This window comes from Pleuronectes platessa, chromosome 5, assembly GCF_947347685.1.
Source record: "Pleuronectes platessa chromosome 5, fPlePla1.1, whole genome shotgun sequence".
Taxonomy (NCBI): domain Eukaryota; kingdom Metazoa; phylum Chordata; class Actinopteri; order Pleuronectiformes; family Pleuronectidae; genus Pleuronectes; species Pleuronectes platessa.
In genome coordinates this window covers 28,579,901-28,604,925 of record NC_070630.1, presented here as the reverse complement: position 1 = coordinate 28,604,925, position 25,025 = coordinate 28,579,901, and the positions used below count along the sequence as shown (strand labels likewise).

The 25,025-nt window shown below is 42.3% G+C and overlaps 2 protein-coding genes across 4 annotated transcripts in view; one reads left to right on the top strand and one right to left on the bottom strand.

The window, feature by feature from the left end:
• Positions 1–24,693, bottom strand: part of sgcg (sarcoglycan, gamma) — a 27,688-nt gene extending 2,995 nt beyond the window's left edge. The window contains exons 1-6 of one of the 3 annotated variants that reach the window (XM_053423444.1): positions 23,492–24,693; positions 13,902–14,124; positions 8,911–9,153; positions 7,761–7,865; positions 3,956–4,043; positions 956–1,075 (exon numbers count right to left, since the gene is read on the bottom strand). In XM_053423444.1, the coding sequence (XP_053279419.1) occupies positions 956–1,075; positions 3,956–4,043; positions 7,761–7,865; positions 8,911–9,105 (508 nt within the window). In that variant the 5' untranslated portion in view covers positions 9,106–9,153; positions 13,902–14,124; positions 23,492–24,693. Of the gene's footprint in view, positions 1–955; positions 1,076–3,955; positions 4,044–7,760; positions 7,866–8,910; positions 9,154–13,901; positions 14,125–14,309; positions 14,431–23,491 lie in introns of those variants that run through there. The other 2 variants (XM_053423443.1, XM_053423445.1) reach the window with 2 other exon arrangements.
• LOC128439755 (uncharacterized) lies at positions 22,264–25,025 on the top strand. Its single transcript, XM_053422143.1, has 2 exons — positions 22,264–24,611; positions 24,795–25,025. Exon 1 carries the CDS (start codon positions 22,264–22,266, stop codon positions 24,469–24,471), a length of 2,208 nt encoding a protein of 735 aa, XP_053278118.1. The 3' UTR covers positions 24,472–24,611; positions 24,795–25,025.

The following is a 25,025-nucleotide window of genomic DNA, read 5'->3' as shown; positions in this document are numbered from 1 at the left end:
ATTATAAAATGTAACAGACTTGCATGAATACAGACAAATCCGAGCTGTCATTGCTGAAGAACAGAGGAAGACACAAGAGAAAGATAATGAGCCCTGACATTGAGCACACAAAGTAGTCTCGGCTGCAGTGATAGAACCCTCTCACCTAACTGTGGCTACAGAAGCTTCGCTTCAAGGATTTTATTCAGTAAATACGTCCTCCTCCTCCTCCTCTACTGCTGCTGCTGCCTGCTGCTCTGCTTTCTAAAAATGGCCCCAGGCTTAATGAAGCCATCAGCTGACACGGCCATTGATCAGCCATCACAGTGTGTCGTCAGTGACCCACAGCACCACCACCACACACCCTGGACACTGAGACGATTGGGGGTAGTTCAGCCTGATAGTTTAACACTTTACTCTTTGATACAACATTTTGTGTGGTGTTGAGTGCAACACTGCTTTTGTTCCCCTCAAAAACACTTGATTAGGATCCTTCATTAATGTGATGGATCTCACCTGACATGTATTGAATTGAGTCAATTCAACTAAAGTAAATAGATTGAATTAACTCAATTTAATATATTGAGTTAATTCAGAAAAATAAATCAAATTAAATGTCTCTTTATTTGACAAATTTAAGAAAGTCAAATAATGAAATACATTTATTTGAGTTAATCTAGTTGAGAAAATTCAACTAAATAAATTAAATTGAATTAACTGAATGAATGCTCAGGTTTTGATAACTGATCTCATTTATTTTCATTTTATTTTCATTTCATTTATATGTAGGTATGTCCACTGAGCTGTACGACATGAGTGACTGTGTATCTCTCTTTGTCTTTGGTTGCTAGATTGTTGCACAGATCAAACCAAAGAGCTCTTGTTGTGTTCACATCTGTTCAAATCTGTCAAATGTTATTTGCCAAGAGGAGTGCGTCATTTCCAAGGAAACAGCGGGTGACGGCTGTTGGTATACCTGTGACCCGTAGTTTGTCTGGTCCAATCACAGCCTGGTCGCCATCTGCAGTAAACAGCATGTTGCCATTGTTGGAGCTAATGAGTAGATTTCGAATGTGTCCCTGAGCCTGTTTTGGACCTGCAACAATAACAACAACAGCAATACTTGAAGGTGTCTGGCAATAATACATGGAAAAATATTATCGTCAAGATTAATACTCTGTCTTACTTATACTGCTTCAAATCTGCAATAGTTAGAGGATATAATGAGACGCATTCAAGCTTTACTGTGTAGAAACCTCAGTCTCCGCACACACAAAAGTATGGTGCCAACATGTGAGAGTAAAGAACCAAATACTGGACAGAAAAGAACAGGTGGAAAGGTAACATATCTGCGGTTATACCACAACTCCGTTCACTTCATCAGTGTTCATACTCAATAAGGAGCAGATTTAAAGGGGACATATTATGAAAATTCCACTTTTGTATTGCTTCTACACGTTAATTTGGGTATCTGGCGTGTCTACCGTCCCAAAAACTCTGGAAAAAAACAACTCCCGCGATTTGTTGTGATTCCTCTATGTCAGAAACTATACGATAGAGTGCTTCAAATGGGAATACGACCAGAATTGACGTCACAGTCGGTCTACATGGCATAGCCCCCCCCCCCCGGAGGCGGAGATCTGGCAGAGGAGGAGACCAGGGTAAATTACGAGCCACAGCACCCTCCTCAACTCAAGGTGGCTGGTGTTAGCTGGGGAGCTAGCCGAGGGTGGACGCTAACCAGCCAGGGAGCGGGGTGAGAGGCGGAGGAAACAGAGCCTTCGGTCGGGGTAAGTTAGAGCCACAGCCCCCTCCTCAGCTCGGGCCTGCTGGGTGATGTCTGCGGGCTGCTGGCTCCATGTCAGCGGTTCACTTCTTGGGGACGTGTCGGTGTTTGTTTACGTTAAGCAGCAGTGAGCTAACGCTAGCTTGCTGTTAGATTGTGTTTTAAGTTGCAGCACTTTCTGGAATGGCTGCTTGTGCACCTTTTTTACAGCAGTATTGCAGGTGGCAGCCCAACAGGGAAGCAGCAGAGATCTGGCCGAGAAGCAGAGCCTGCGGTCACGGTAAATCACAAGCCAAAGCCCCCTCCTCAGCTGGGGCTCGCTAGGTGATGGCGTCGGGCTGCTGGCTCCATGTCAGCAGCTTGCTTCTGGTGGACCTGTCAGTGTTTGTTTACGGTTAGCAGCAGCCGCCTGACTGATCTCCCCACGGACAGGGTAGCGTTGACAGTTCGTGTCTTGTGTCGCAGTGAGTGTCTTCAACTAGAAAAGCTGTTGTTTTGTTTCGGTAATTGACGGTGACATGTAAGCTAGGTGGCGTTAGCCTCATAGCAATCAGTGCCTGGTTTGCCGGCCGGCGTCGGTGGCAGCGGCAGCGGGCAGACGGCTGCTCGGTGGCGGATTGGATCCCTGCTGTACCCGGGCGGCTCACTGCGAGGCTGGTGGTGCTCCCGCTGACTTCACACACCTGACAGCCGGACACGTCTCAACGGCTGCAGGGTATGTCTCATTTTCATCCTTGATCATTATCGATCTGTGACAAATCTCCAGCCTGTGTGTCCCCTGTGTGTGTCCCGCTACGGTTAGCAGCAGCGAGCTAACGCTAGCTTGCTGTTAGTTTGTGTTTAAAGTTGCAGCACTTTCTGGAATGGATGCTTGTGCACGTTTTTACAGCAGTATTGCATGTGGAACATGCATCGGACTGGGAGGTGGGGGGAGAGATCCCATTTCAGGTCCGGAGTGGAGGAACAGTGGTCTCGGAGTCGTAGCTTGTGTGTGTCGCCCCGAGAGAGCTGCGCCTTATAACTTTTGTGGCCCGTACAGATTTGCTCCACGCACCCCGAGCTGCACACCGGTGACAGTCACAAGCAGCTCGTTGCCGCCTCCGTTTGTCGCTTTAAAATAAACCGGGATTTTAAGTGCACTTCGCCGCAAAAGTTGCAGCAGTGTTAGCCTCCAGAGCTGTAGCCCCCTCCACTGTGTGTGTGTGTGTGTGTGTGTGCTCAGAATATATGCCCTGTATGAATAATAAACACATTTTCACAATTATATACTGTATACACACATATCTAATGCATGTATTTAAATAATGTTCATCTTTATCAGAAGGTTTAGTAGTTTGAAAAATGTAACTTCAATGAAGAAACACAACAAACAGATACAGATACAGAAATATATGTGTAGGACAGTGACTTAAAATGATTTGAACAACTTTAATTATGCTAAGGCGATTTAAGACGTGAAACTGGATGTGTGTGCGTGCACTCAAAACAGGTCAATCTGAGGAGGGCTGTTTTAGACAGGGTAAAAAGGATGCTGTTTTAAATGATCCTTGTGGTATTTTGACCAAAAAATGTTACACACATTTCATTAAGACCCCAAGGAACCATATCAACTGTGGTGAAATGGGCATAATATGTCCCCTTTAAAGCATACCTCAGCCAGTGGGATATTTAACCCACAACAGCACCTACAACTGAGAACCGGCATGTAATCTTTCCTAAAAAGCCTTTTCAGCTTCATTTACAGAGAGCTGAGAGGATGCAGACAATGCTTTTTATGGCTTAATGATCAAGGACACGCAACGCTACTGTGTACCACTGCAATTAGTTGGGTCATTTGTTGGCCTTTTAATTATGACAAAATACCCCAATGCAGCCATTGGTGAGCCATTAAAGATGCACAAATATGATCAGCCACAGGGCCTCGGGCCCTGTGTGTTATACAGAATGGTCTTGTAGCAGTTGTAGAGAGAGGGATGATGCCTTTAATTGGTTTTAAATGGAATCTAAGTGATGGTGAATGGAAAAAATGTCCTCTTATGTCGCTTTAATGTTGGATGAGAAATTGCTGCAGGACAAGTGTGTCAATGACTTTACTCTTCCCCTAATACATCAATGGGATACTTCGCTATGCATAAGCACTGTATGGCCGTTTGTGTGTGTGTGTGTGTGTGTGTGTGTGTAGGCTCTCACCCACTGATATCCTTCCTGTGACATCACCATTTTCATTGCGGGCATTAAGGGACACATTTTCAGATGAGTGCGCTACAAGTGGAGAGTCCTGAAAAACAACAAAAACAACCACAGCATGATGTTACCAAAGCTGTGCAGATACCAAATGGTATACTCTACATGGTTTGTGAAAGCATTTAGTGTCAGTTTCACTTTGATCTAGAGCAGGGCTCTTCAATAGGCGGCCCGCGGGCCGAATCCGGCCTCCAAACTGCTTTGGACTGGCCCCCAGAGTGTGCTCGAAAAGTGCTTGAATAAAAAAAAAATATATAATTTTTTTTTTTTTTTTTTTTTTAAATACAAAAAAATGTTTAAACTAACAATTTAGTGGCACTTAAATGGCACTTACTCATAGCACTTTGTAGTTTTGCTTTATTTTGAACCGGGCCGTGGGTCATTTGGTACCAGGCGTTCCAGAAAGAATAAACAACTTACATTATTTCCGTTTTATTTATAATCTAATTCTGAACGGTGTTTTATTTTGAAAAATGACCGGATCCTCTCCGTTATGACTCATGCTTTACGCATTTCAAGACGCTTGTCTTGGTCACGTCAAGTTTTCGCTGAACACAAACCCAGACGGTATTTGTCGGACCCATTTGTCAACAAACCAGGTGAATCCAGCATGTCTGTGCAAGGAGAAGATCAGCTGCTGGAGATCGCAAATGATGGCGGTCTTAAAAGTATGTTGGAGAAAACAACTCTACCGGTGTTCTGGATTAAAGTCACGGCAGAATACCCTGAGATCGCCACAAGAGCACTAAAAACTCTGTTGCCATTTCTGACATCATATCTGTGCGAAGCGGAGTTTTCTGCTGTGACGGCAACCAAAACGAAATTACGGAGTAGACTGGACATCAGCAACACACTTCGGGTGTTATTGTCACTATTAGCCCTAGATGGGACCGCCTTGTTGCAGAGAAACAGGCTCAGGGCTTCCACTGATTCAGCGTTGTGGTTAGATATATTTTTCATGCACTTTATAGTTGTTTTTTATTTGTGATTGATTCATTGTTACTCACTGTTGTGTTGTTGGTGCAATAGAGGACGCTGCTAATAAAGTTGCATAAGAATACACATCAGTTTCACATTTATTATTATTATATTTAGAAAAATACCCCAGTTTTTATGCTAGTCGTATATCATTATATTCCGTCGTATTTATCTGCCACATACGGAGCCCCTCTACTGACATCGGTTGATTTTTTTTTAATTAAGGTATTAATTCGTAATTTTAAATAAATTGAATAAAATAATAAATAAATTTTGACATTTGTAAAGGATCCTTTCTCTGTGAACGTTCACTTTTTGTTCTGACAATGTTTGGTTCAACATACACTTGTGAGTCATCATTACATTACATTACATTTAGGGGTTCAGTATCTTGCCAAGGACACTTAGGCATGCAGATGGGATGGAGTGGGATTCGAACCAGCAACCTTCTTGTTGCAGAGCACCCACTCTATCCCCTAGGCCACGCTCTCCCCATCATTCTCACACATGAATGCGATTAAAACTCACAATCGCATATCCCTTACTCACCAGCATCTACATGACTGCATGCGCATTGCCCTGACAACTTATAAACCTGACTTCACTGCTCTTGCCAAGTCAAAAAGATGCCATTTCTCTCATTAGATGGCAAATGTAGGCAAATAACATGAAAGTTAATAGGCATGTTAGTCAAGCAAGCAATTAAGGTTCATTTTTGTAACAGTATGATTTAATTATGATGTTATTCACCTCATTAATTGTCATGCATTGTTATGTTGTAATTCAATTCAGAGGCCTACTATGCAGTTTTATTTTATATTTGTTGGTGCACTTGGAAGTTGTTCTAAGTAAATTCTAAACAACTGATACACCTGAACTGAGTGACTCATTTTAAAACACATTTCCTTGATAGACTACCATGCACTTTTAAGTTGTTGCAATTCTATTCAGTTCCATGCAATGCATGTTGTTGGTGGAGATACATTTGATTCTGCCTGTCACTCAAATCAGTTTAATCTTAAGTATTGAGGATAATGACCAGTAAAGTTGTGTTGGTACAGCTATGTACAATGAAGTGCATGTTTTTGTTAGTTAATTTCATTTCTCCAATTGTCTGTTAATATGGCTTGGTTATTGCTCACTTGGTTTGATTTTTGAATCCTTGGGCCTATGCGTAAAGCTTTTACAAAATAAAATATATTGACTCCTTCAGTATGTTGTTGTAATTTCTTGTTACCGTGATCACTCATGTCCTCCGGCCCCTGACTTTGCCTCAGTTTCAAGAACCGGCCCCAGCTCCAAACTAATTGAAGACCCCTGATCTAGAGTGTGTTACCATGGTAATTTATAATCATATTTCCTCTTGCGCCACCATTTAGAGCTTTTGTGGTTTTCAGTGGATTATCTTGACAAATGTGGAATCGATTGCCATGAAATTTGATACAGGCATTAAAGTCACCTTAAAGATAAACTGTCCATGCCCCTGACTTTTAATATAGCGCAACCATCAGGTCAGACCTGTAGTTTTCCCAACTATTGCCTCAGCTGTACTTTATATTTTGCGCTTTCTGACTACCCTAGCACTTTCTGGTAAATAACCTTTATTAAAAAATTTCTAAATTGAAATTCTTAGGTTGTTTGTGGTCAATAAATTTAGAGATTTAATAGATTAATAAGAAGAAAACTAGCTTTGTCCTTTACCTCATAAAAAAGTTTCCTTCAGTGGGTCATTGTTTATCAACAGACATATTAACACTCACAGCTGCAGGCTTGTATTATTGTATAGAGCATTTGCTTATTAACACTTATAATTGATCTGCTGGAGAAGAGCACACACCAATCAGAGAACCAGAGCAACCAAACCAACCTGGCAACCCGAAAGTTAACTGGCGTCTGAAGCATTAATACATGACCTATTTCAAAATAATAAAGGAATTTGTTAGATCTTGAATGCAAACTTTGTAAAAAAAAAGAATTAAAGTTATTAGAAAGTTGTATTGTGTTTTAAGCATATATATGCAGGATATATGACAGACATGGCAGAAATACCCAGAAATGTGAGATTTTATAAAATATATAAACATTTAAAATGAGCCAGCTTTATCAATAAATCATTTTGCAGCTGTGTGGAAGCCCTGTTTATATAAATGATCCAAGAAACTAACTTTTCATTACTAAGGCGAAACTCCTGAATCTAATTAGGAGATCCATCCAAAGAGTGTCCATCCATTAATGAGGAATACATTTCCTTTTTAACGAGGCCTATAAAGTCAGAAAGAATGCTAAAAAATTGCTGCTATGAGCAAGAAAAGCCATAACATGTAAACAACTGCAGAAAAGCGTTCCCATCTGCTGCTGGCAGGCGGGCCATAAACTACTTTCCACCTCAAATATCTCTGAGGTTAATGGGGAGCTCACTGCACCACCACGTTCACCGTGTGGGACTCCCAGATCCAGTTTGTCCTGACACATCACCAAAAAAAGTACAGCTGGAAAAATGCACTTCATTCACTGCAACTTGATCAAAACTGCAGGAGCCTCTGCAAGGAATTCAACCGAGGTGATAATAGCACATGCAGTCTGCACAGATCCAGCTCACAGTCTTATTTCAGTTTGTTAAACAATGAGATGAAATAATAATTTGGCTACTTAGCTGAGCAAACATCAGTCTGAGAAATAGCTTGGAAGACAGAGCCAGGAGGGAAGTAGAAGGTGGAAAAAAGGGGAGGCAGAGAGAGGAAGAATGTGGGAAGACGAAGAGTGATTATCATACTTCTCTGGAGTGGATCTCCTGAGCGTAGACTGGAAACAGAAACTCAGACTCGCCCTCCTCCAACTTGACCCCATCTGAGTGAACTTGTAGGTTTCCCATCCCTTCCTGCAACCGAAATGAAATGTGTTCAGACAATATATGGACGGTATAAGGTGAGCACTTCAAAATGATCCTTGTGGTATTTTGACCAAAACATGTTACAGACATTTCATTAAGACCCCAAGGAACCATATCAACTTGTGGTAAAATGTGCACAATATGTCCCCTTTAAAGTAGCTCATATTAATTGTACTTAAGTATCAAAAGTATCCGGCATTGAAATGTACTTAAGTATCAAAAGTAAAAGTACAAGTACCAAAATTTAAAATGCAAAGTGCTTTGTATAGCCTATACAGACACAAAACAACCCAAAGTTATCTTCAGGCTTAATTCAACTGACTGAAAAATTATAACAAAAAAATACATATACTGTATAATTTTACAAATTTGGAACCCCAGATGCTGAGGTTAGAATAGTAATGGACTAGTACATCTGAACTTCTAGGGACAACAAAAAACCAACACAATCGAATAAACAGGTGCCTCTTGTGTCTGCCTGAGAACACTAATAGACCACAGTATAACCTGGCGGAGCGCGGAGAAGACGATCAAACTTGACTAGAGGAAGTAAAACAAAGTTTCTGAAGGTGAACCTGCGGAGGGGACTTGAGGTGCGCCGTGCGATAAGGCGCACGTTACGCCAACCTCCGCTGCTCAAGTAACGAGCCAGTATTGAGAAGATAAGAAGTACGAAGTACAAAAATTTAAAAAGTAAAAAGTTGTCAGGGAAATGAATACTCTAGTAAAGTACAGATATGTGAAAAATATATTTAAGTACAGGAACGATGTATTGGTACTTCGTTACCACCAACCTCTGCAATCCACCGCATTCACATGGCGGTCGCTTTCCTCTGATGTCACACTCAGTATGTGGAGCTCAAATGTTGTTTTGAACAAAATCTTGTAATGCTGTAATCCGTCATATAGTGAATCTGACAAACTGATTAGTTCAGGTCCTAACTGATCAGAAACTGAAAACAAAAGCAAGAAAGCAAGAAAGGCAGAAAACAAAATCCTTCAGCTGAAAAACACAAAGGTGAGTCATGCGTACCGTGTTGAACCACATCACCCTGAGAATCCAGATGGTCAGAGCAAAATTGACCACAAGGATGATGAGGAGCAGCAGGACAAACAGGTAGAGGCAGCGCTTCCTCCAGCCATAGATGCCGATCTTGTAGACATGGTCGGGCAGCGGCCTGGGCGCGCTGTTGCCCTGGGTCGTGGTGACATACTGCTCCCGCACCATCTGCTGGCTGGGCACAACACACAGAGCCAGGCGCCCAGGCAATAGAAACTGATGTTGAAAAGACAAAAAACAGACATTACTCTGCAGTGCACTTCGAAAAGACTTGACATGGCAGGTTATTGACTCAGAGAGTCAATAACCTGCCATGTCATTATATAACGTTACGTATAAATAACGTTATATAACGTCATATAGATTAGCTTCACAGACAATATTCTTGGATGAAATTTCCATCAAAGCAACATTATCATGAGTTTGAAGTCATGTTTCTGGTGACCTGCGGAATATAAGCCCACTAGTAACTCTTATTTATGTCTCTTTACCTCCAACAACTAGTTGTATTCTACTGCTGTTTAGTGCTGGACATGTAAAGTGCAGTGAGTTTATAAGGATCAGATGGTAACAATGCTAGGAGAGCGATGGAGTAAACCAGAACAGTAAAGCTTAAAAACTAAAATATCAGCCTAAAGTTGCTATAATCTGCAGAGCTGAGGAAAATGGCACAATTGGTTTACAACGCCTCTCTCATTTCTAGTGACCCCTTTCACATGGTCATGTGGTTTACTATTGATATTATAGATATTTTTATATAGGCTTTGAATATGACCGTAAACTCTGCGATCACAGACACAGAGAAAGTTATTGCATTATTGCACAAAATAACTCCCAGTTCAAGAAGAGAACAACTTGTTATCCTCAATTACTCGATTTATATATTTATGCCTGGTAGTAGTTAGAGTGAAATATTAATATATTTTTATTTGAGAACCATATGTAGCATTGGACAAATATTGTTACTGAATGCAGGTGTTTATAAGGTTGGAGAAAGACATCAGACATTAATGGGATTTTTTTAATACAATTTCATGATGTATAATATAGGCCGAAACAGGTATTTCAGGTAACAGGTATTTCTGTTACCTGAAATAACAAGAAAATACCTGTTACCGAAACCGGTATTTCCTTGTATTTGCACAATGTATGTTGGAAAGCTGTATACAAATTGTGGCCCCTTCATGGTCCCTGATTATGAAAAATCCTAGACCTGCTGCTGGTCTAATGTGTCTCTCTGCCCTCTGAATTGAGTCATGTGGTGGGTTTTCCACCTCTGAAAAAAAGCTCTCACACATCCTCCAGAGATTAACAGTGTTTAGAGACAACATTTTTCCTGCCTTAAAGCCTAAATTGTATACACAACCACCTGCCCAATTGCACCTCTGCACGATGTCTTGTTCACACATTAAACATATAATATGTGATGCATGAGCTCAGAGCTCGCACACAGAGCCAGTGGCTATCTTTCTCCTTTCACCAATGGAAAACTTGACAACATTTCCATCAGTCTTTAACAAAAAGGCTAAAATGCCAACAGAGCAGGGGACATTTCAGCCACACAGCAGAAGGCTGTCAAGGACAAAGTCAGCATATTTCAAACAACAGTGAATGATCGAAGTCATGACACGACAATAACTTTCTGTATTCAGTTCAAGTGAGCATTGTCTGACCTCGTAGGTTCAGCCCCCCTACACCTCACCCTCAGTCAGCAGATTTAGACCATCTAACACAGTGACAACAGGGAACCTCAGGGTAAGATTTCACAACGACCCAGGAAGCGTGTGTTCGAGTGCAGTGGAGCCAAGGCACACAAAGCCTCAAAGGGTTGCAGAGAGCGGAGCTGTCACTCTCTGTTGATTAATCTGTATTAATAACCAGACTCAGGTTGTGGAGAAGGCTGATTTCACTGAGAACAAGGCCTGAAGACAATGCTGTGAGCTGTAGATAATTCTGAATCAATAAAACACTTAGATCAGACACTGTTTCTTTCTTTCTCTCAGCAACAATCTGTGTGAAATGTATAGCACCGCCAAACCTCAGCTTTATAGCAAAAGGAAAAAGAATTCATGTTTTCTCAGCTGGGCTTTCTGAACTGGATGAGGCCCAGACTCCTGATCCCAGGCTGATTTACACCCACGACAGGTGTTGCATCTTCTTGCCGTAGCAGAGGCATTTTCCATTATGTTAAATGGGGGGGAAGCAATTTTTATCATATTTTGCTAATATCTCCTCTGCTAGCTGTACGTTCTGTGTGTGCCCTGAAACCAAATCTAGTTGAAACACACAGCCCTGACTGTATTTGGGAAACAATGAAGTTGGATGAGCCAAACAGCACAACACTGTTCCAGCCAATCATCACCAAGGGTTTAATGCTCATGTACAGGACAGATGGATGGTGAAGGGGAAGTGGGAGCGAGATGGAAGTCTCTGAACTGGAAATAGCTATTTTCCCAGGAACATAATTAGTGTATGCTAACATTAATGTTTTTTTTAATTAAACATTTGCAACTACTTTTAGCCACTGGAAAAGCCAATGCTGCTCTCTCATAGGTCGTTATAACAACAATAATTTTTAAAGTAGTGCTTCAAATGATAATTGCTGAAGCGCCACAATTTACAACTAACCCTAAGAAATAAAGAAAGCGCAAAGACCGACCATCAATGTGGCCTTTCAACAGTGGAGAGACCCCAGGAGTTGAAAGGGATCATGCTTTTGCTTGACTTGTGGCAAACCTTCATACACTTTTGCTCATATTTGGTCAATATGATGTTATTTCCTTTGCTAATGTTTGTCATTGCTATTTCCAAGCTTTTGAGATCTGTGGTTCGCCTTGGCAATGAGCGTCCATGTCTTTTGGGGGTGGAGCTTATGAGGGACCAGTGAAGGGAGTGTTTTGGTCGCTCCCCACAATCGCTTACCCCTCCTTTAATGGAGCCACTTCTCCAACTACAAACTAATTCTTCCTTCACATCAACAGATGTTCAGCGAGGCACATTGTCCCACTGTGACTCTTATGACGATAAAAGCAAAAGACGGTGAAAACTATATATGAATATACTCAAAATTAATTGTTTCTACAAATAATGAAGGTAAATGCCATTCTCTCTTTAAGCATGGAATGACTGATAAAACGAATTGTGCTCGCTGCTCAGGTCTGGGCTCTCTGTGGTCCTGGAGAAGATGTTTGGAGAAAAGGTGGTTAGGGTCAACAGTCTCCCTGGTTTATGTCTTGCTATTTGCCGTACACACTGAGAGGAGATATCAATGCATTAAAGGCTCAGGGTATTTCTATGACTAAATCCACCTCTCCACAGGACCTGTCACATGGCTTGAGAGCCCAGCTGTGATGAATAGCCATTATTTCACCACCAAACGTTGGATGTTGCTTGAAAAGGGAAAAGAAAATTATGATTTCCACAGGGAAGTGGAAACCAAAAGGTGATAAGGAGTAAGTGAGAAGACATGCTCATTTCTTTTGCCCTCCATATCTCAACTCATGCGAGACTGAGTCATGATGGCAAATTTAATCTTAGCGGCGCAGCAGAGCAACAGCAACTTTTGGAGAGGGTAAAGTTATAACATGTCATAACTTTAGTTCTTTCATTAACATGGATTGAGTTGTTTTTTTTCCATTGAGAGTCAGTGTTTGTTAAATTGACACCATTCCAATATCCCCACACGTTACCAACCACAGATCATTTGCATGTTAACATGTTGATCAGCCTCATTGGGCAAATGAGCGGCGAGAAGGGAAAGCGCTCTGGATTTGTTCATTATAATGTTAATGAATTTGATCTAATTAGTTTAAATGAAAGCATCAGGAGGCCTCCGTACGTTTGCAGCAACAGCAGCAGCTGGAGGAGGAAGCTGCTCTGAGGCTGGATCTTTAAAGGCGTCCTCCAGCTCCAGTTTCAGTGTTAGCACCAGCCCTTAAGCCGCAGACTGATCCTTCCATAGCAACCCAAATAAACACTCCCCGAACGGCCTCGCTGCATAAGTGCCAGGAATGCTCAATTTATGGCACATTTTGACCGGAAATACAGTCTGACCATTCAGCCTTAAGAGAAAAGTTGTGCATTGAGGTTCTTAAGCTGCCTGGGGATAGAAACTCAATCTTTTAAATGGGATTTTCATTCTTAAAATTCACAAATCGGGATTGTTCATCAGAGGAGAAGCTAAATGCAGGTTTCAAAATCAATGTTGACCTCGAATAAGAGTCCTCTGCTCTCTAAGACGAGGAGCTCTTGGGCTATTTATCCTGCAGGGCACCATCTTGTTTAACCTCACACAAGTGATGCTCCCTGCCAGGCTCTGGCTCTGACCTCTCTGGACAAGAGCAAGGGCTGGGCAGGAGTCCAGGTTCCCTTCCTCTGAGAGGAGGCTTGACCTGATCGAATGTCAGAAGTTTAAATGAGTTCGAAAAGTTCAAGTTGTCGTTCACTAGCAGCAGCATGGGGAGCGACCGAAAGCTGAGCAGAAGTGTCTGTCTGTCTCTCTCATAAGTGGCAGCCGACATGTCTTCACTCTGCTGTGTTGCCTTAATCTAAAAATAGGACACAGCTTTGTAAACTAAATTTAAAAAAGCTCCACCGGACAAGGACACACACGCACACACACGCATACACCGCTTAGGTATGACAACACTAATAAGCAACCATAAGACACACAGGTTTAGCTCATAAACCAGTTGCAAACTTGTTTTTTGAATTTCACTATTTCTGGCCATGTATGGTAAAGCTGCAGACAGCTGGCAACTCAAAATGTTTTTCCAAATCCCAAAATATCTCTGTGAGGAAAGCAGAGTTACCCTACACAGCATGAGTCACAAAGAAATGAGGAAGAATGAAAAAGAACTGGAGTGTAGGTCAAAGGTTGCCATATTAAAAATCTTCAACTTTATCTTTAGAGGATATTAATATGAGAGGGATTATTGCTGTGAGAGAAGGCAGAGTATACTCACAGTCGTGTGTCGAGGCAGAGCAGCCCTCGGTCCTGTACGCTGCAGTAAGCAGAGCTCAAGCTAGTATGAAGAGCTTGAGAAACGGCGGTGCCTGAGCTCCTCACAAGTCTGTCAGCCCCTCAACAGCTGTGTGCCATAAATTCAGCTGTGCCAGTTCCCCTTGTGAGTCACCACAAGACGGCGCTCCCAATCCCCCTGCACACTCTCTAGCTCCTGAGCCTTCCTGCAGACAATATATGAATATCATCAGTGTCTGAGAGAGAGTGGATAGAAACAGAGATAGGGGAGGAGGAGGAAGATAACCATCAGTGGAGAGGTTCAATCTCTCTCACAACAGTCAGAGAGAGCGAGTAGGAGTGAGGGAGAGAGTGACCATACATAATAAAGGCAGAAGTTTGTCATACATACCAGTGAGTCACTTTCCCTGCCTAACCCAGGTCTCCATGCTCTCCAGGTCTAATTTGGGACTTTAGTCATGGCTCTGAACATGAAATTAAGCTGCTGGTTCAGATAGCTGTGCTGGGTGACAGGCGGCAGGAAGGGCGGAACTATAGTGGAGGGCAGCTAGTATGTCAGACTGACAGACAGCAAACACAACATATTTATAGACAGGAGGCAGGTGAAGGCTGCAGTTGTTGGAAATACTTTAGTTTGACTTGTGGTTTTGAAGTTCTTTACATCACTGCTCAAAACGCATTTCTACAGGAAAGCATTTATAACATGCAACTTGGAATTATTTGTATTACAACAATCAGTCTTACAGAGTTCAAGTGTGATGATCCTGATCTCTCTCTCCCCCTCTCCCACCCCCATTTCTCTCTCTATGCCACCCACCTCCTCTCTTCCCCATTTTCTCTGCTTACCCCAACCGGTCGAGGCAGACGGTCGCCCACACTGAGTCTGGTTCTGCTAGAGGTTTCTCCCAGTTAATGAGGGAGTTTTTTCTCTCCACAGTTGCCAAAGTGCTGCTCATTGTAAGAACTGTTGGTTTTTCTCTATAAACTTAAGGTCTCAACCTTATTATGTTATGATTTGGCTCTTAAATTGGACTGGACAGAATATATTTTATTTTATCGATTCCTCATTTTGCCATGGACTTTTTTGTAAATCACTTTGTAAACTCGTTAAGTAAAGTTATAAAACCAGAGAACGATCAGTGACATCAAGGCGAGTCTTCTTCAGATCCATTGATACAGAAAAGCTTTTTTTTTCTCCAGTTATTTAGATTTGGCCTTAAAATTAGGAGAGGACCAATCTCCAACTGCTGATCTTCTACCACCTGTTAGCCTGTCTACTGTCAGCTGCCTTCACTATACCCCTCCTGTCTGCTGGGCCACTGGACCCCTCACTGTCAACCCTCCGCTGTCTGCCTCCCCATCGTGCGATCCTCGTTACTTTTCTCAGTTTGCCAATAAACTGTTGAACTGCCTTTTTATGTCTGTACCACATTCTGGATTCAAAACTCCAGTGAACTAAAAGGTGAGTTCCATAGTGAAGGTGTGTGAATAGATTTGATTGAGAAACACACTGTTGTTGTGGAAGTTATAGTGAAAATTCTTCTAATAACTGCCTCATTGAATGTACCCAGTGCCTTCAGGCACTTCTTCTCTGTTCTTTTCAACTGCACATCAAGTCAGGTTATAACATAGTCTAACCAATCTCTGCTCTCGCTCCTCCCTCCTCTGGTTTTCATTGAACTAAGAGGATCCAGTTCTGGCCCAGTGATGAGCGAAAGGTGCTCTGTTGGAAGATCAAATGTCACAAATACTGGAGGATGGATGATCTTGAAAATGCACAATAAACCTAAGCATGAAGCAGAAATGCAATGGATTCCTTCTTTTGCAGTGCAGCCTATAAAGCCCAGTTGAAACATCTTTACTCAAATAGTGCTTTGTTTACATTGCGGTTTATAGTAGTGAAAGTTATTTTCCTTTGCCACCTGCTGATGGAGCTTTTCTGAAAGGCATAAGTGATTAGTGTAGTTCTCTTCCTTCTTGCGTTCATTTGTTTTCGATATATGTGAGTAAAGATGACAGGGTTTTGAGTTATGACCAACTGAAAATGTTGTAAGATGCTTCAATTTCATCCACATGTCAAAGTCAAAAGAAATTTGAAAACACAAGTTGATTTTGTACTTGATGAATAAGATTAAGATGCATTTATTTGTCCCAAACACATGCACAGACATGCACAGGCACACTCATGCAGGTAGGGAAATTGAACCTCTGCTTTTGACCCATCTGGTGAAGGACACACAGAGCAGTGAGCGACCATGTACGGCGCCAGGGGAGCAGATGTTGGGGGAGTAAGGTGCCTTGCTCAGGGGCACTAGACAGGGTAGGGAGAATCCTCTTGGATTTTTGGACATATCAATCCAGGTGCGTCTTTTTGTTGTTTCTCCGTGGCGTCGAACCAGAGACGAACCAGAGACCTTTTCTGTCCATAGTCCAAGTTTCTGCCACTAGTCCACCGCCTCTCCTGACTTGGATCAAAATGAGTTTGGAGGAAATCATTAAAAATTCTTGATTTATTGAAAAAGATCCACTTAGTGGACAGAAGGTATAAAAGGAGCACAGCTGAAGGTCTTCAGATGATTCTCACTCCCTGGGGAGTTCAAATCGCAGAATCTTCAGTCATAGTCAGATCCTTCCTCCTCATCCTCTTGATCTTTTTACCCTCTACACAAAGACAAACAATGTCAGACTGTCCATGTGATATCAGCTGCATTGACGCTGTTGCATCATTGAGTGTAAGATGATATGAACATGTATGAGTTGTATGTGAGCATAGTACACAGCACATACATAATTGTCATTGGCTGATCACTCAGGGAAGAGCTGAGAGTGGATCTGCTTCTCCCTCTCTGCCTGTTCATAATATTTTGTCTGCTCCGCAGTGGACACACAAACCACACACAAGCATAAGTGCACACAGATCCGCACAGATGTAGGTTCTGTAATGTAACCATTTAATGTATTTGTGACATAAAATGCTGGAAATCCTCTTTTAAAATTTAGATTTGTTCACTGGTCACGTGACAGTAGATAAAAATCATTCACAAGAACAACAAAAGATGTCAGGAATTATAGTTAGTGGAACAATATAACATTTTAGAGGTGTTGTTTGGCATTGCTCAGTTGCAGAAAGCTTTTAAATCTTTTATCAAACTGTGGTGAGGTTTGTGTGACACCTAGAGTTTCGAACATACATGGCAAAGACACCTGCTCTGTCCAATGAGTCTGTTGACAGCTGCACATTCCGGATTTGGAGTTCTGTCACAAATTTTGGCCTCTCTTCCATGTGGGATAGCATGACAGTGCTAGGGGACTTCATGACATACGGCCTACTCTCATCGTATGACTTTCTGTAACACTTTCTCTTTCTATTGGAAAACAGTAAATCAGGGAGAGGATGAAGTTTAATAATGATAGGACAATGCACAGTGGAGTTATGACAACATCGTGTCCTTTGGCGAAGGAAAATCCTTCGCCGCACATCAATGTTTACACCGTTTGAGGAAACGTCACAATTCTGACCATGATCCAATGACTTGCCTGAGCTCTTTTGAGCTGTATATTGTAAAGCAGCCAGGAGCAGTTCATCAAAGTATAAAACATGCCACTTCCTGTAGCCACCAGGGGGCGCTGTGATTTCAAGTCATAATTTCTGTGTAGATGTCATCAGGCTGCGACTCTTTTCTTACATGTCTAGTTTGGACTCGATTGGACAATGTATGTCCGAGATACAGAAGCTCGTGTTTTGATGGTGTTTAATCAAACTTTGACGCCACGCCACGGTTTGACGAAAAATCTATCTCTAAATCAGTTTGTATCTCCATCTTGTTGTGATGAAACTGATCTCAATTTGAAGTTAATCTCATGAAAGCCCTGGGACAAGTACATCAAAGTAAAAATGTGAATGTGGCACAAACTGGCGGGCTTTCTGTTTGGTCTAGCATACAGTGCCTTGCATAAGTATTCACCCCCTTTGGACTTTTCTACATTTTGTCATGGTATAACCACAGATTCAAATTTATTTCATCGTGAGTTTATGTTATGGACCAACACAAAATAGTGCATCATTTGGAAGTGGAGGGAAATATTACATGGATTTCACAATTATTTACAAATAAAAATCTGAAAAGTGTTGAGTGCATATGTATTCACCCCCTTTACTGTGAAACCCCTAACAAAGATCTGGTGCGACCAATTGCATTCACAAGTCACATTTGCAAGTCACATAATTAGTAAATAGGGTCCACCTGTCTGCAATTTAATCTCAGTATAAATAAACCTGTTCTGTGACGGACTCAGAGTTTGTTGGAGATCATTACTGAACAAACAGCATCATGAAGACCAAGGAGCTCACCAAACAGGTCAGCGATAAAGTTGTGGAGAAATATGAAGCAGGGTTAGGTTATAAAAAAATATCCAGAGCTTTGAACATCTCTCTGAGCACCATAAAATCCATCATAAGAAAATGGAAAGAATATGGCACAACCGCAAACCTACCAAGAGGAGGCTTGCGGTTCCACCCAAACTGAAGAGTCGGACAAGGAGAAAATTAATCAGAGTAGCAACCAGGAGGCCCATGGTTACTCTGGAGGAGTTGCAGAGATCCACAGCTGAGGTGGGAGAATCTGTCCACAGGACAACTATTAGTCGTCTACTCCACAAATTTGGCCTTTATGGAAGAGTGGCAAGAAGAAAGCCATTGTTGAAAGGGATCCATAAAAAGTCCCGTTTGGAGTTTGCCAGAAGCCATGTGAGAGACACAGCAAACATGTGGAAGAAGGTGCTCCGGTCAGATGAGACCAAAATTGAACTTTTTGGCCTCAATGCAAAACGCTATGTGTGGCGAAAACCCAACACTGCCCATCACCCTGAGCACACCATCCCAACAGTGAAACATGGTGGTGGTAGCATCATGCTGTGGGGATGCTTCTCTTCAGCAGGTACAGGGAAACTGGTCAGAATAGAGGGAAAGATGGATGGAGCCAAATACAGGGAAATCCTTGAAGAAAATCTGATGCAGTCTGCAAAAGACTTGAGACTGGGGCGGAGGTTCATCTTCCAGCAGGACAATGACCCTAAACATACAGCCAGAGCTACAAAGAAATGGTTTGGATTAAAGAATGTTAATGTCTTAAAATGGCCCAGTCAAAGCCCAGACCTCAATCCAATAGAGAATCTATGGCAAGACTTGAAGATTGTGGTTCACAGACGGTCTCCATCCAATCTGACTGAGCTTCATCTTTTTTGCCAAGAAGAATGGACAAACCTTTCCATCTCTAGATGTGCAAAGCTGGTAGAGATATACCCCAAAAGACTTGCAGCTGTAATTGCAGCGAAAGGGGGTTCTACCAAGTATTGACACAGGGGGGTGAATACTTATGCACCCAACAGATGTCAACTTTTTTGTTCTCATTATTGTTTGTGTCACAATAAAATTTATTTTGCACCTCCAAAGTACTATGCATGTTTTGTTGATCAAACGGGAACAAGTTTATTTAAGTCTATTTGAATTCCAGTTAGTAACAGTACATAATGGGAAAAAGTCCAAGGGGGGTGAATACTTATGCAAGGCACTGTATCTATCCAAGAGACTTATTTGTTTGTTATGAAAAGACACATGCCCAAATAGATTTTTGTACATGTTGGCCAATCATAGTGCCGGGGCTGCCCGTTAGGGGGCGCTAGTCAGTTTTATTGCCACGCCCATTCCTTAAAACCATATGAATATCTTCGGGGGGGGATGTTGTTACACACAGGCAGATGGACCCATTATCACGGAAGTTACATAGATTTTGTGTGTCATTGCGAGCTGATGAACTTTGATGCCACGCCACTAATAATCCGCATGATGAAAAGTCACCGTAATCTTACGCCGGGTTCACACCGGACGCGGAAGCGACGCCGAAGCGTGGCGTAAGCGCAGCGCCAAGCCTCTGGCTCCCATCCACTCCCATGTTAAACCTTTGTGCCGGTCACACCGGACGCTGAAGCGCTGCGCCACGCCGCGGCTGCCTTGCGCCGTGAAGCGATCGTTTCGGCGTCGAGTCTATTTTTTCCACTTGACGCGAGCGTATCGCGACAGGAAACACACTGAAAAATTATTTCAAACGATATAGATGACATATTTTATATGATATAAACTATCAAATATGCATCCCATACTTTGAATTCCCCTTCTGTTGTCCTGGAGTTTTAATTTTACCACTTTTACCAACCACATTGTAGGGGCCAAAATGCATATTTGGTCTGTTTGTTTATTGTTTATTTTGAAAGGTTAGTCACACTGTTTTGGATCATGGCACTTCCGTTTGATTGACACATGGGTGTGGCTTAATCTATATACCGGGGCAGTCAGATCAGCGGAGGGGGAGAAAGGGGGTTAGTGGCGCACCTGATTATATTTTCTGTTTACCGTCGTCGTCGTCGTCGTCATCGTCAAACAACCATGTTTGCATTCATCAATTGTCATTCGGTCTACAGCAATAAAATTCTCAAACTATATTCATCACCGGACTTGGATTCATTGTACGACGCGTAACAGCCTGGAGCCCACTTAAGCCTCTTAGCGGCCTTTTATAGGAAAACGGACGCTATATTTAGTAAACAGAAATAATCCAAAAACACCACGGGATTCAACGTTGCTCTTATCGCTTGGATCTCGATGTTTTGGACGGAACGAACTATGCAACAGGGGACTCTTCTGCGGACGCCTGGGATCAGAGACACATAATTGACTGCAGCAGCGGTGTAACGCGGAAGTGACAGCAGCGCATCACAGCCAACTGAATCGGTATGTTTGTTGATCCTTCTGTGTAGTTGTTTGAAGTTGAACACAGTTTGGAAAGGCTGCCGTTTTGTCCATTGGGGACTGTTTGTTTGGGCTTGTGTTGCGCGTGCTGGGTTTGTCGCGATCGGCAATTGTTTGGGCTGATTGGAGGACTGCGTGATGAGCAGTGGCCGCCGTTTGCTGTGCTGTGCTGTTGTGTTGAAAATCGCATTGTGACTGAATCAATGTCATTGCAGATTGCATTGTGTGTGTTGCTCTGTGCTTTGGTGAATTGTGCACGTTGAAAGTTCACATAATGAGTGACTCAAATGAAATGGAAATTACGGAGAAGAGAACGGTCAAGCTTACAGCCAAAGCGCTGGCTTGCAAAATGGAAACTCTTCAAAAGCAATGTCAATCTAATGTGAAAAAAATGAAAGAGCTCTCACGTGAAATTAAAGGGCTCATGAAAAATGATGAAAATGCAAAGAAAGTGCAATTCAAACTGAATGAACTCAAACAACTGTATGAAAATGCAAATGCAGCACATGAGTCAGTGATTGTTTTACTTCCCAAAGAGGAAAAGGTAACACAAAAGGAGTGGTTTGGACGCATAATAAAACACAACACAGACTTCAGTGATGATGTAAAGACATGGCTCTCTGAGATTGAAAGACACTTTCAACAAGCAAGAAAGGTGACTGAAGATGTGTTTGCTGCACAATCAGTCATCTCTCCCATTCCACCTGAAGAGGGAGCACCTGTTGCACCTGTTGAATTAAAGGAAAATATACCACACTCTGATGTTCCAGCTGCCATTCCTTCCCAACAGAATAAAGCAATATCTGACATGCAGGATGAAATAAAGCCAAGCGACAGTGTGTCAAATATTACCAACAGGAGTCACAAATCACATTCTTCATGCTCAAGATTTTCCACCACCTCATCTGCATGCATCAAGGCTGAGGCTGAAATGGCTGCTCTTATTGTAATACAACAAATGCTAAAAGATAAACATGCCATAGAAGCACAAGAGGAGGAGCTAAGGAGGAAAAAAGAGCAACTGGAGCTGGATGGAAATCTTGCTGCTACAATGGCAAAAATGAAGATTCTTGGAGCCTCAAGTAGATCTGGTGTGCGTAGCCACAGATCAGGAGTGTCAGATGGTATGAACTCGTATATGGAGAAAAAACAACGTGAAAAGAAAACACAAATGATTGCCACTGCTGACGGAGACATTAATCAAACCCAATCTCTCTCCACAGTGCCAGTGACAATTCAGTCAAATACATTAACTATGGATGCACATGTTACAATACCAACAACATTGCCTGCTCCAAGCAATGGTGAACAGAGCAACATGCTTAACATCATGGAAAAGCAAAATGACATCACTGCATTAATGATTCAACAACAGTCTCTCTCTTTAATGCCCAAGAAGGAGATTCGTCGTTTTGATGGTGACCCACTTCAATTTCAAACATTCATAAAATCCTTTGAACACAACATCGAAAGCAAGAACCCAAACCCCACAGATTGTCTTTATTATCTGGAACAATATACCGAACCACAACCAAGAGAAATGGTGAGGAGCTGCCTTCATATGACCGCAGATAGAGGATTCAGGAAGGCAAAATCCTTACTGCAGGAGCACTTTGGCAACGAGCATAAAATTGCTACAGCCTACATGGAGAAGGCTCTTTCATGGTCGTCAATTAAACCAGATGACACAAAAACACTACAAGCATACACTCTGTTTCTAAGAGGATGTTGCAATGCCATGGAAGATGTCAACAACTTGCAAGAGCTCAACATGTCTGCTAACCTGCTAATTATAATTAAGAAGCTGCCATATCGACTGAGGGATAAATGGAGATCTGTGGCATGTGATTTTCAGGAAAGGTACAACCAAAGAGCTACCTTCCGGGATCTGGTAAATTACCTTGAAAAACAGGTGAGGATTGCAACTGATCCAGTATTTGGAGACATCAGAGACACTCCCACACCTAGCAAGGATGGAAGAGGTTTTATGTCAAAACCACCTCATCCAAAAATCAAAGGAAGTACATTTGCAACCACTGTGACAGTTGCACATGAGAAAAATGGAAATGGACCTAGGAAAATGGAGAGTTGGCCGGCTGTAAAAAGGTGTTTGTTCTGTGAGGGTGGACATGCTTTGGAGGTGTGTTTCCTATTGGAAAAGAAAGCACATCATGAGAAAATCACTTTCCTTAAAGAAAATGGAGCCTGCTTTGGTTGTCTGCAGAAAGGACACATGAGCAAGGACTGCAGGAAGCGACTCAGCTGCAACATATGCAATTTGAAGCATCCTCAGATGCTGCATATCCACCAAAGAAGATTTGAAATGGACAAACATCAAGCTCAAACAAAGGAAGAAGCTGACATCAGAGCCATAGCCTCGGTACAGACAAGTGGTCTTACTGGGGCCGGTGAAGACAATTGCAAACTCTCCATAGTGCCTGTGAAAGTAAAGGCCAAGAAGGGGAATACAACAGTGCATACATATGCATTCCTTGACCCGGGAAGCACTGCGTCATTTTGCACATTGGGGCTAATGAATAAGCTCAATCTCCAGGGAAGAAAATCAAATATTCTTCTGAGAACAATGGGTCAAAGGAAGGTCGTTGAAACCAGCATTGTTTCAGGCCTAGAGGTTACAGGACTTCATGGCACTGATTTCTGTGATCTCTCATGTTTGTACACTCAGAAGACTATGCCTGTGCACAAAGGGAACATCCCACATCAAAATGACATCAATCAGTGGCATCATTTAAAGAATATTCACTTACCTGAACTGGACTGTGAGATTGAGTTGCTGATTGGCTCCGATGTACCAAAGGCTCTGGAACCACTTCAAGTCATCAGGAGTGTGGGAGATGGACCATATGCCGTCAAAACAATGCTCGGCTGGACAGTTAACGGACCTCTGGGAAGAAAAGAAGATGAAAGGAAACCAGAAGAAGCTGTTGAGAGACTGGCTGAGCAGAAAAGAAGACAAGATGAGGAAGAAAGAAAAAGGATTGAAGAAGAGAAGGTTAGACGAGAGGAAGAGCAGAGGTTGAGGAGCCAAGAAGAAGCTCTTGAGAGGTTGGCTGAGGAGAAGCGGAGACAGGCTGAAGAAAGAAAAAGGATTGAAGAAGAGAAAGTTAGACGGGAGGAAGAGCAAATGATTTTGAGGAAGAGACAAGAAGAGGAGGAGCAGGTTAGGAGAGAAGAACAACAACAGCGTGAGAGACTAGAGGAGGAAAAGAAGAGACGAGAGGAACACGAAAGAAAGAGAGTTGAGGAGGAAAGGATTAGGATGGAGGAAGAGAGGGTCCAGGAAGACAGGAGGAGAGAAGAGAGTATCAGGAGACAAGAGGAAGAGTGTAGGTTAGCCCAGGAAAAGAGAAAGGAAGAAGAAAGAATAATTGAGGAAGAGAAAGTGAGAAGACGGGAGGTGGAAGAATGTGAGGCAAAGAGGAAACTACAGGATCAAGAAAAGAAGCAACAGGAGGAAAGGATTTGGAAAAGGTGGATTAAGGAGTATCTTCCCCAACTGCAAGAACGACAGAAATGGTCCAACATAAGACGCAACTTCACACCAGGAGACATCGTCATCATTGTGGATGATTCAGCGCCTCGCAACTCCTGGTTGACTGGAGGGATTGTGGAGACCATTATGGACAAAAAGGGACTTGTACGTCAGCTTCGGATCAAGTCAAAGACCGGATTTCTGACCAGGCCCATCACCAAAGTCTGCCTACTACTGGAGGCAGCGGATCATTGACTGACGCAAACTGACTTTTGACCCCTTGACTTTGTTCCTGAACACTTGACTTTGATTAATCACTCTTTCCTTGGACAACGTATATCGGATTACAAATAATGAAGAAAGAAAATATATTTACATACTATGTTGATTGTTATGTCAAATTTGTAATTATTATTTGAAACATAATAATTAGGGGCCGGAATTGTAGGGGCCAAAATGCATATTTGGTCTGTTTGTTTATTGTTTACTTTGAAAGGTTAGTCACACTGTTTTGGATCATGGCACTTCCGTTTGATTGACACATGGGTGTGGCTTAATCTATATACCGGGGCAGTCAGATCAGCGGAGGGGGAGAAAGGGGGTTAGTGGCGCACCTGATTATATTTTCTGTTTACCGTCGTCGTCGTCGTCGTCATCGTCAAACAACCATGTTTGCATTCATCAATTGTCATTCGGTCTACAGCAATAAAATTCTCAAACTATATTCATCACCGGACTTGGATTCATTGTACGACGCGTAACAGCCTGGAGCCCACTTAAGCCTCTTAGCGGCCTTTTATAGGAAAACG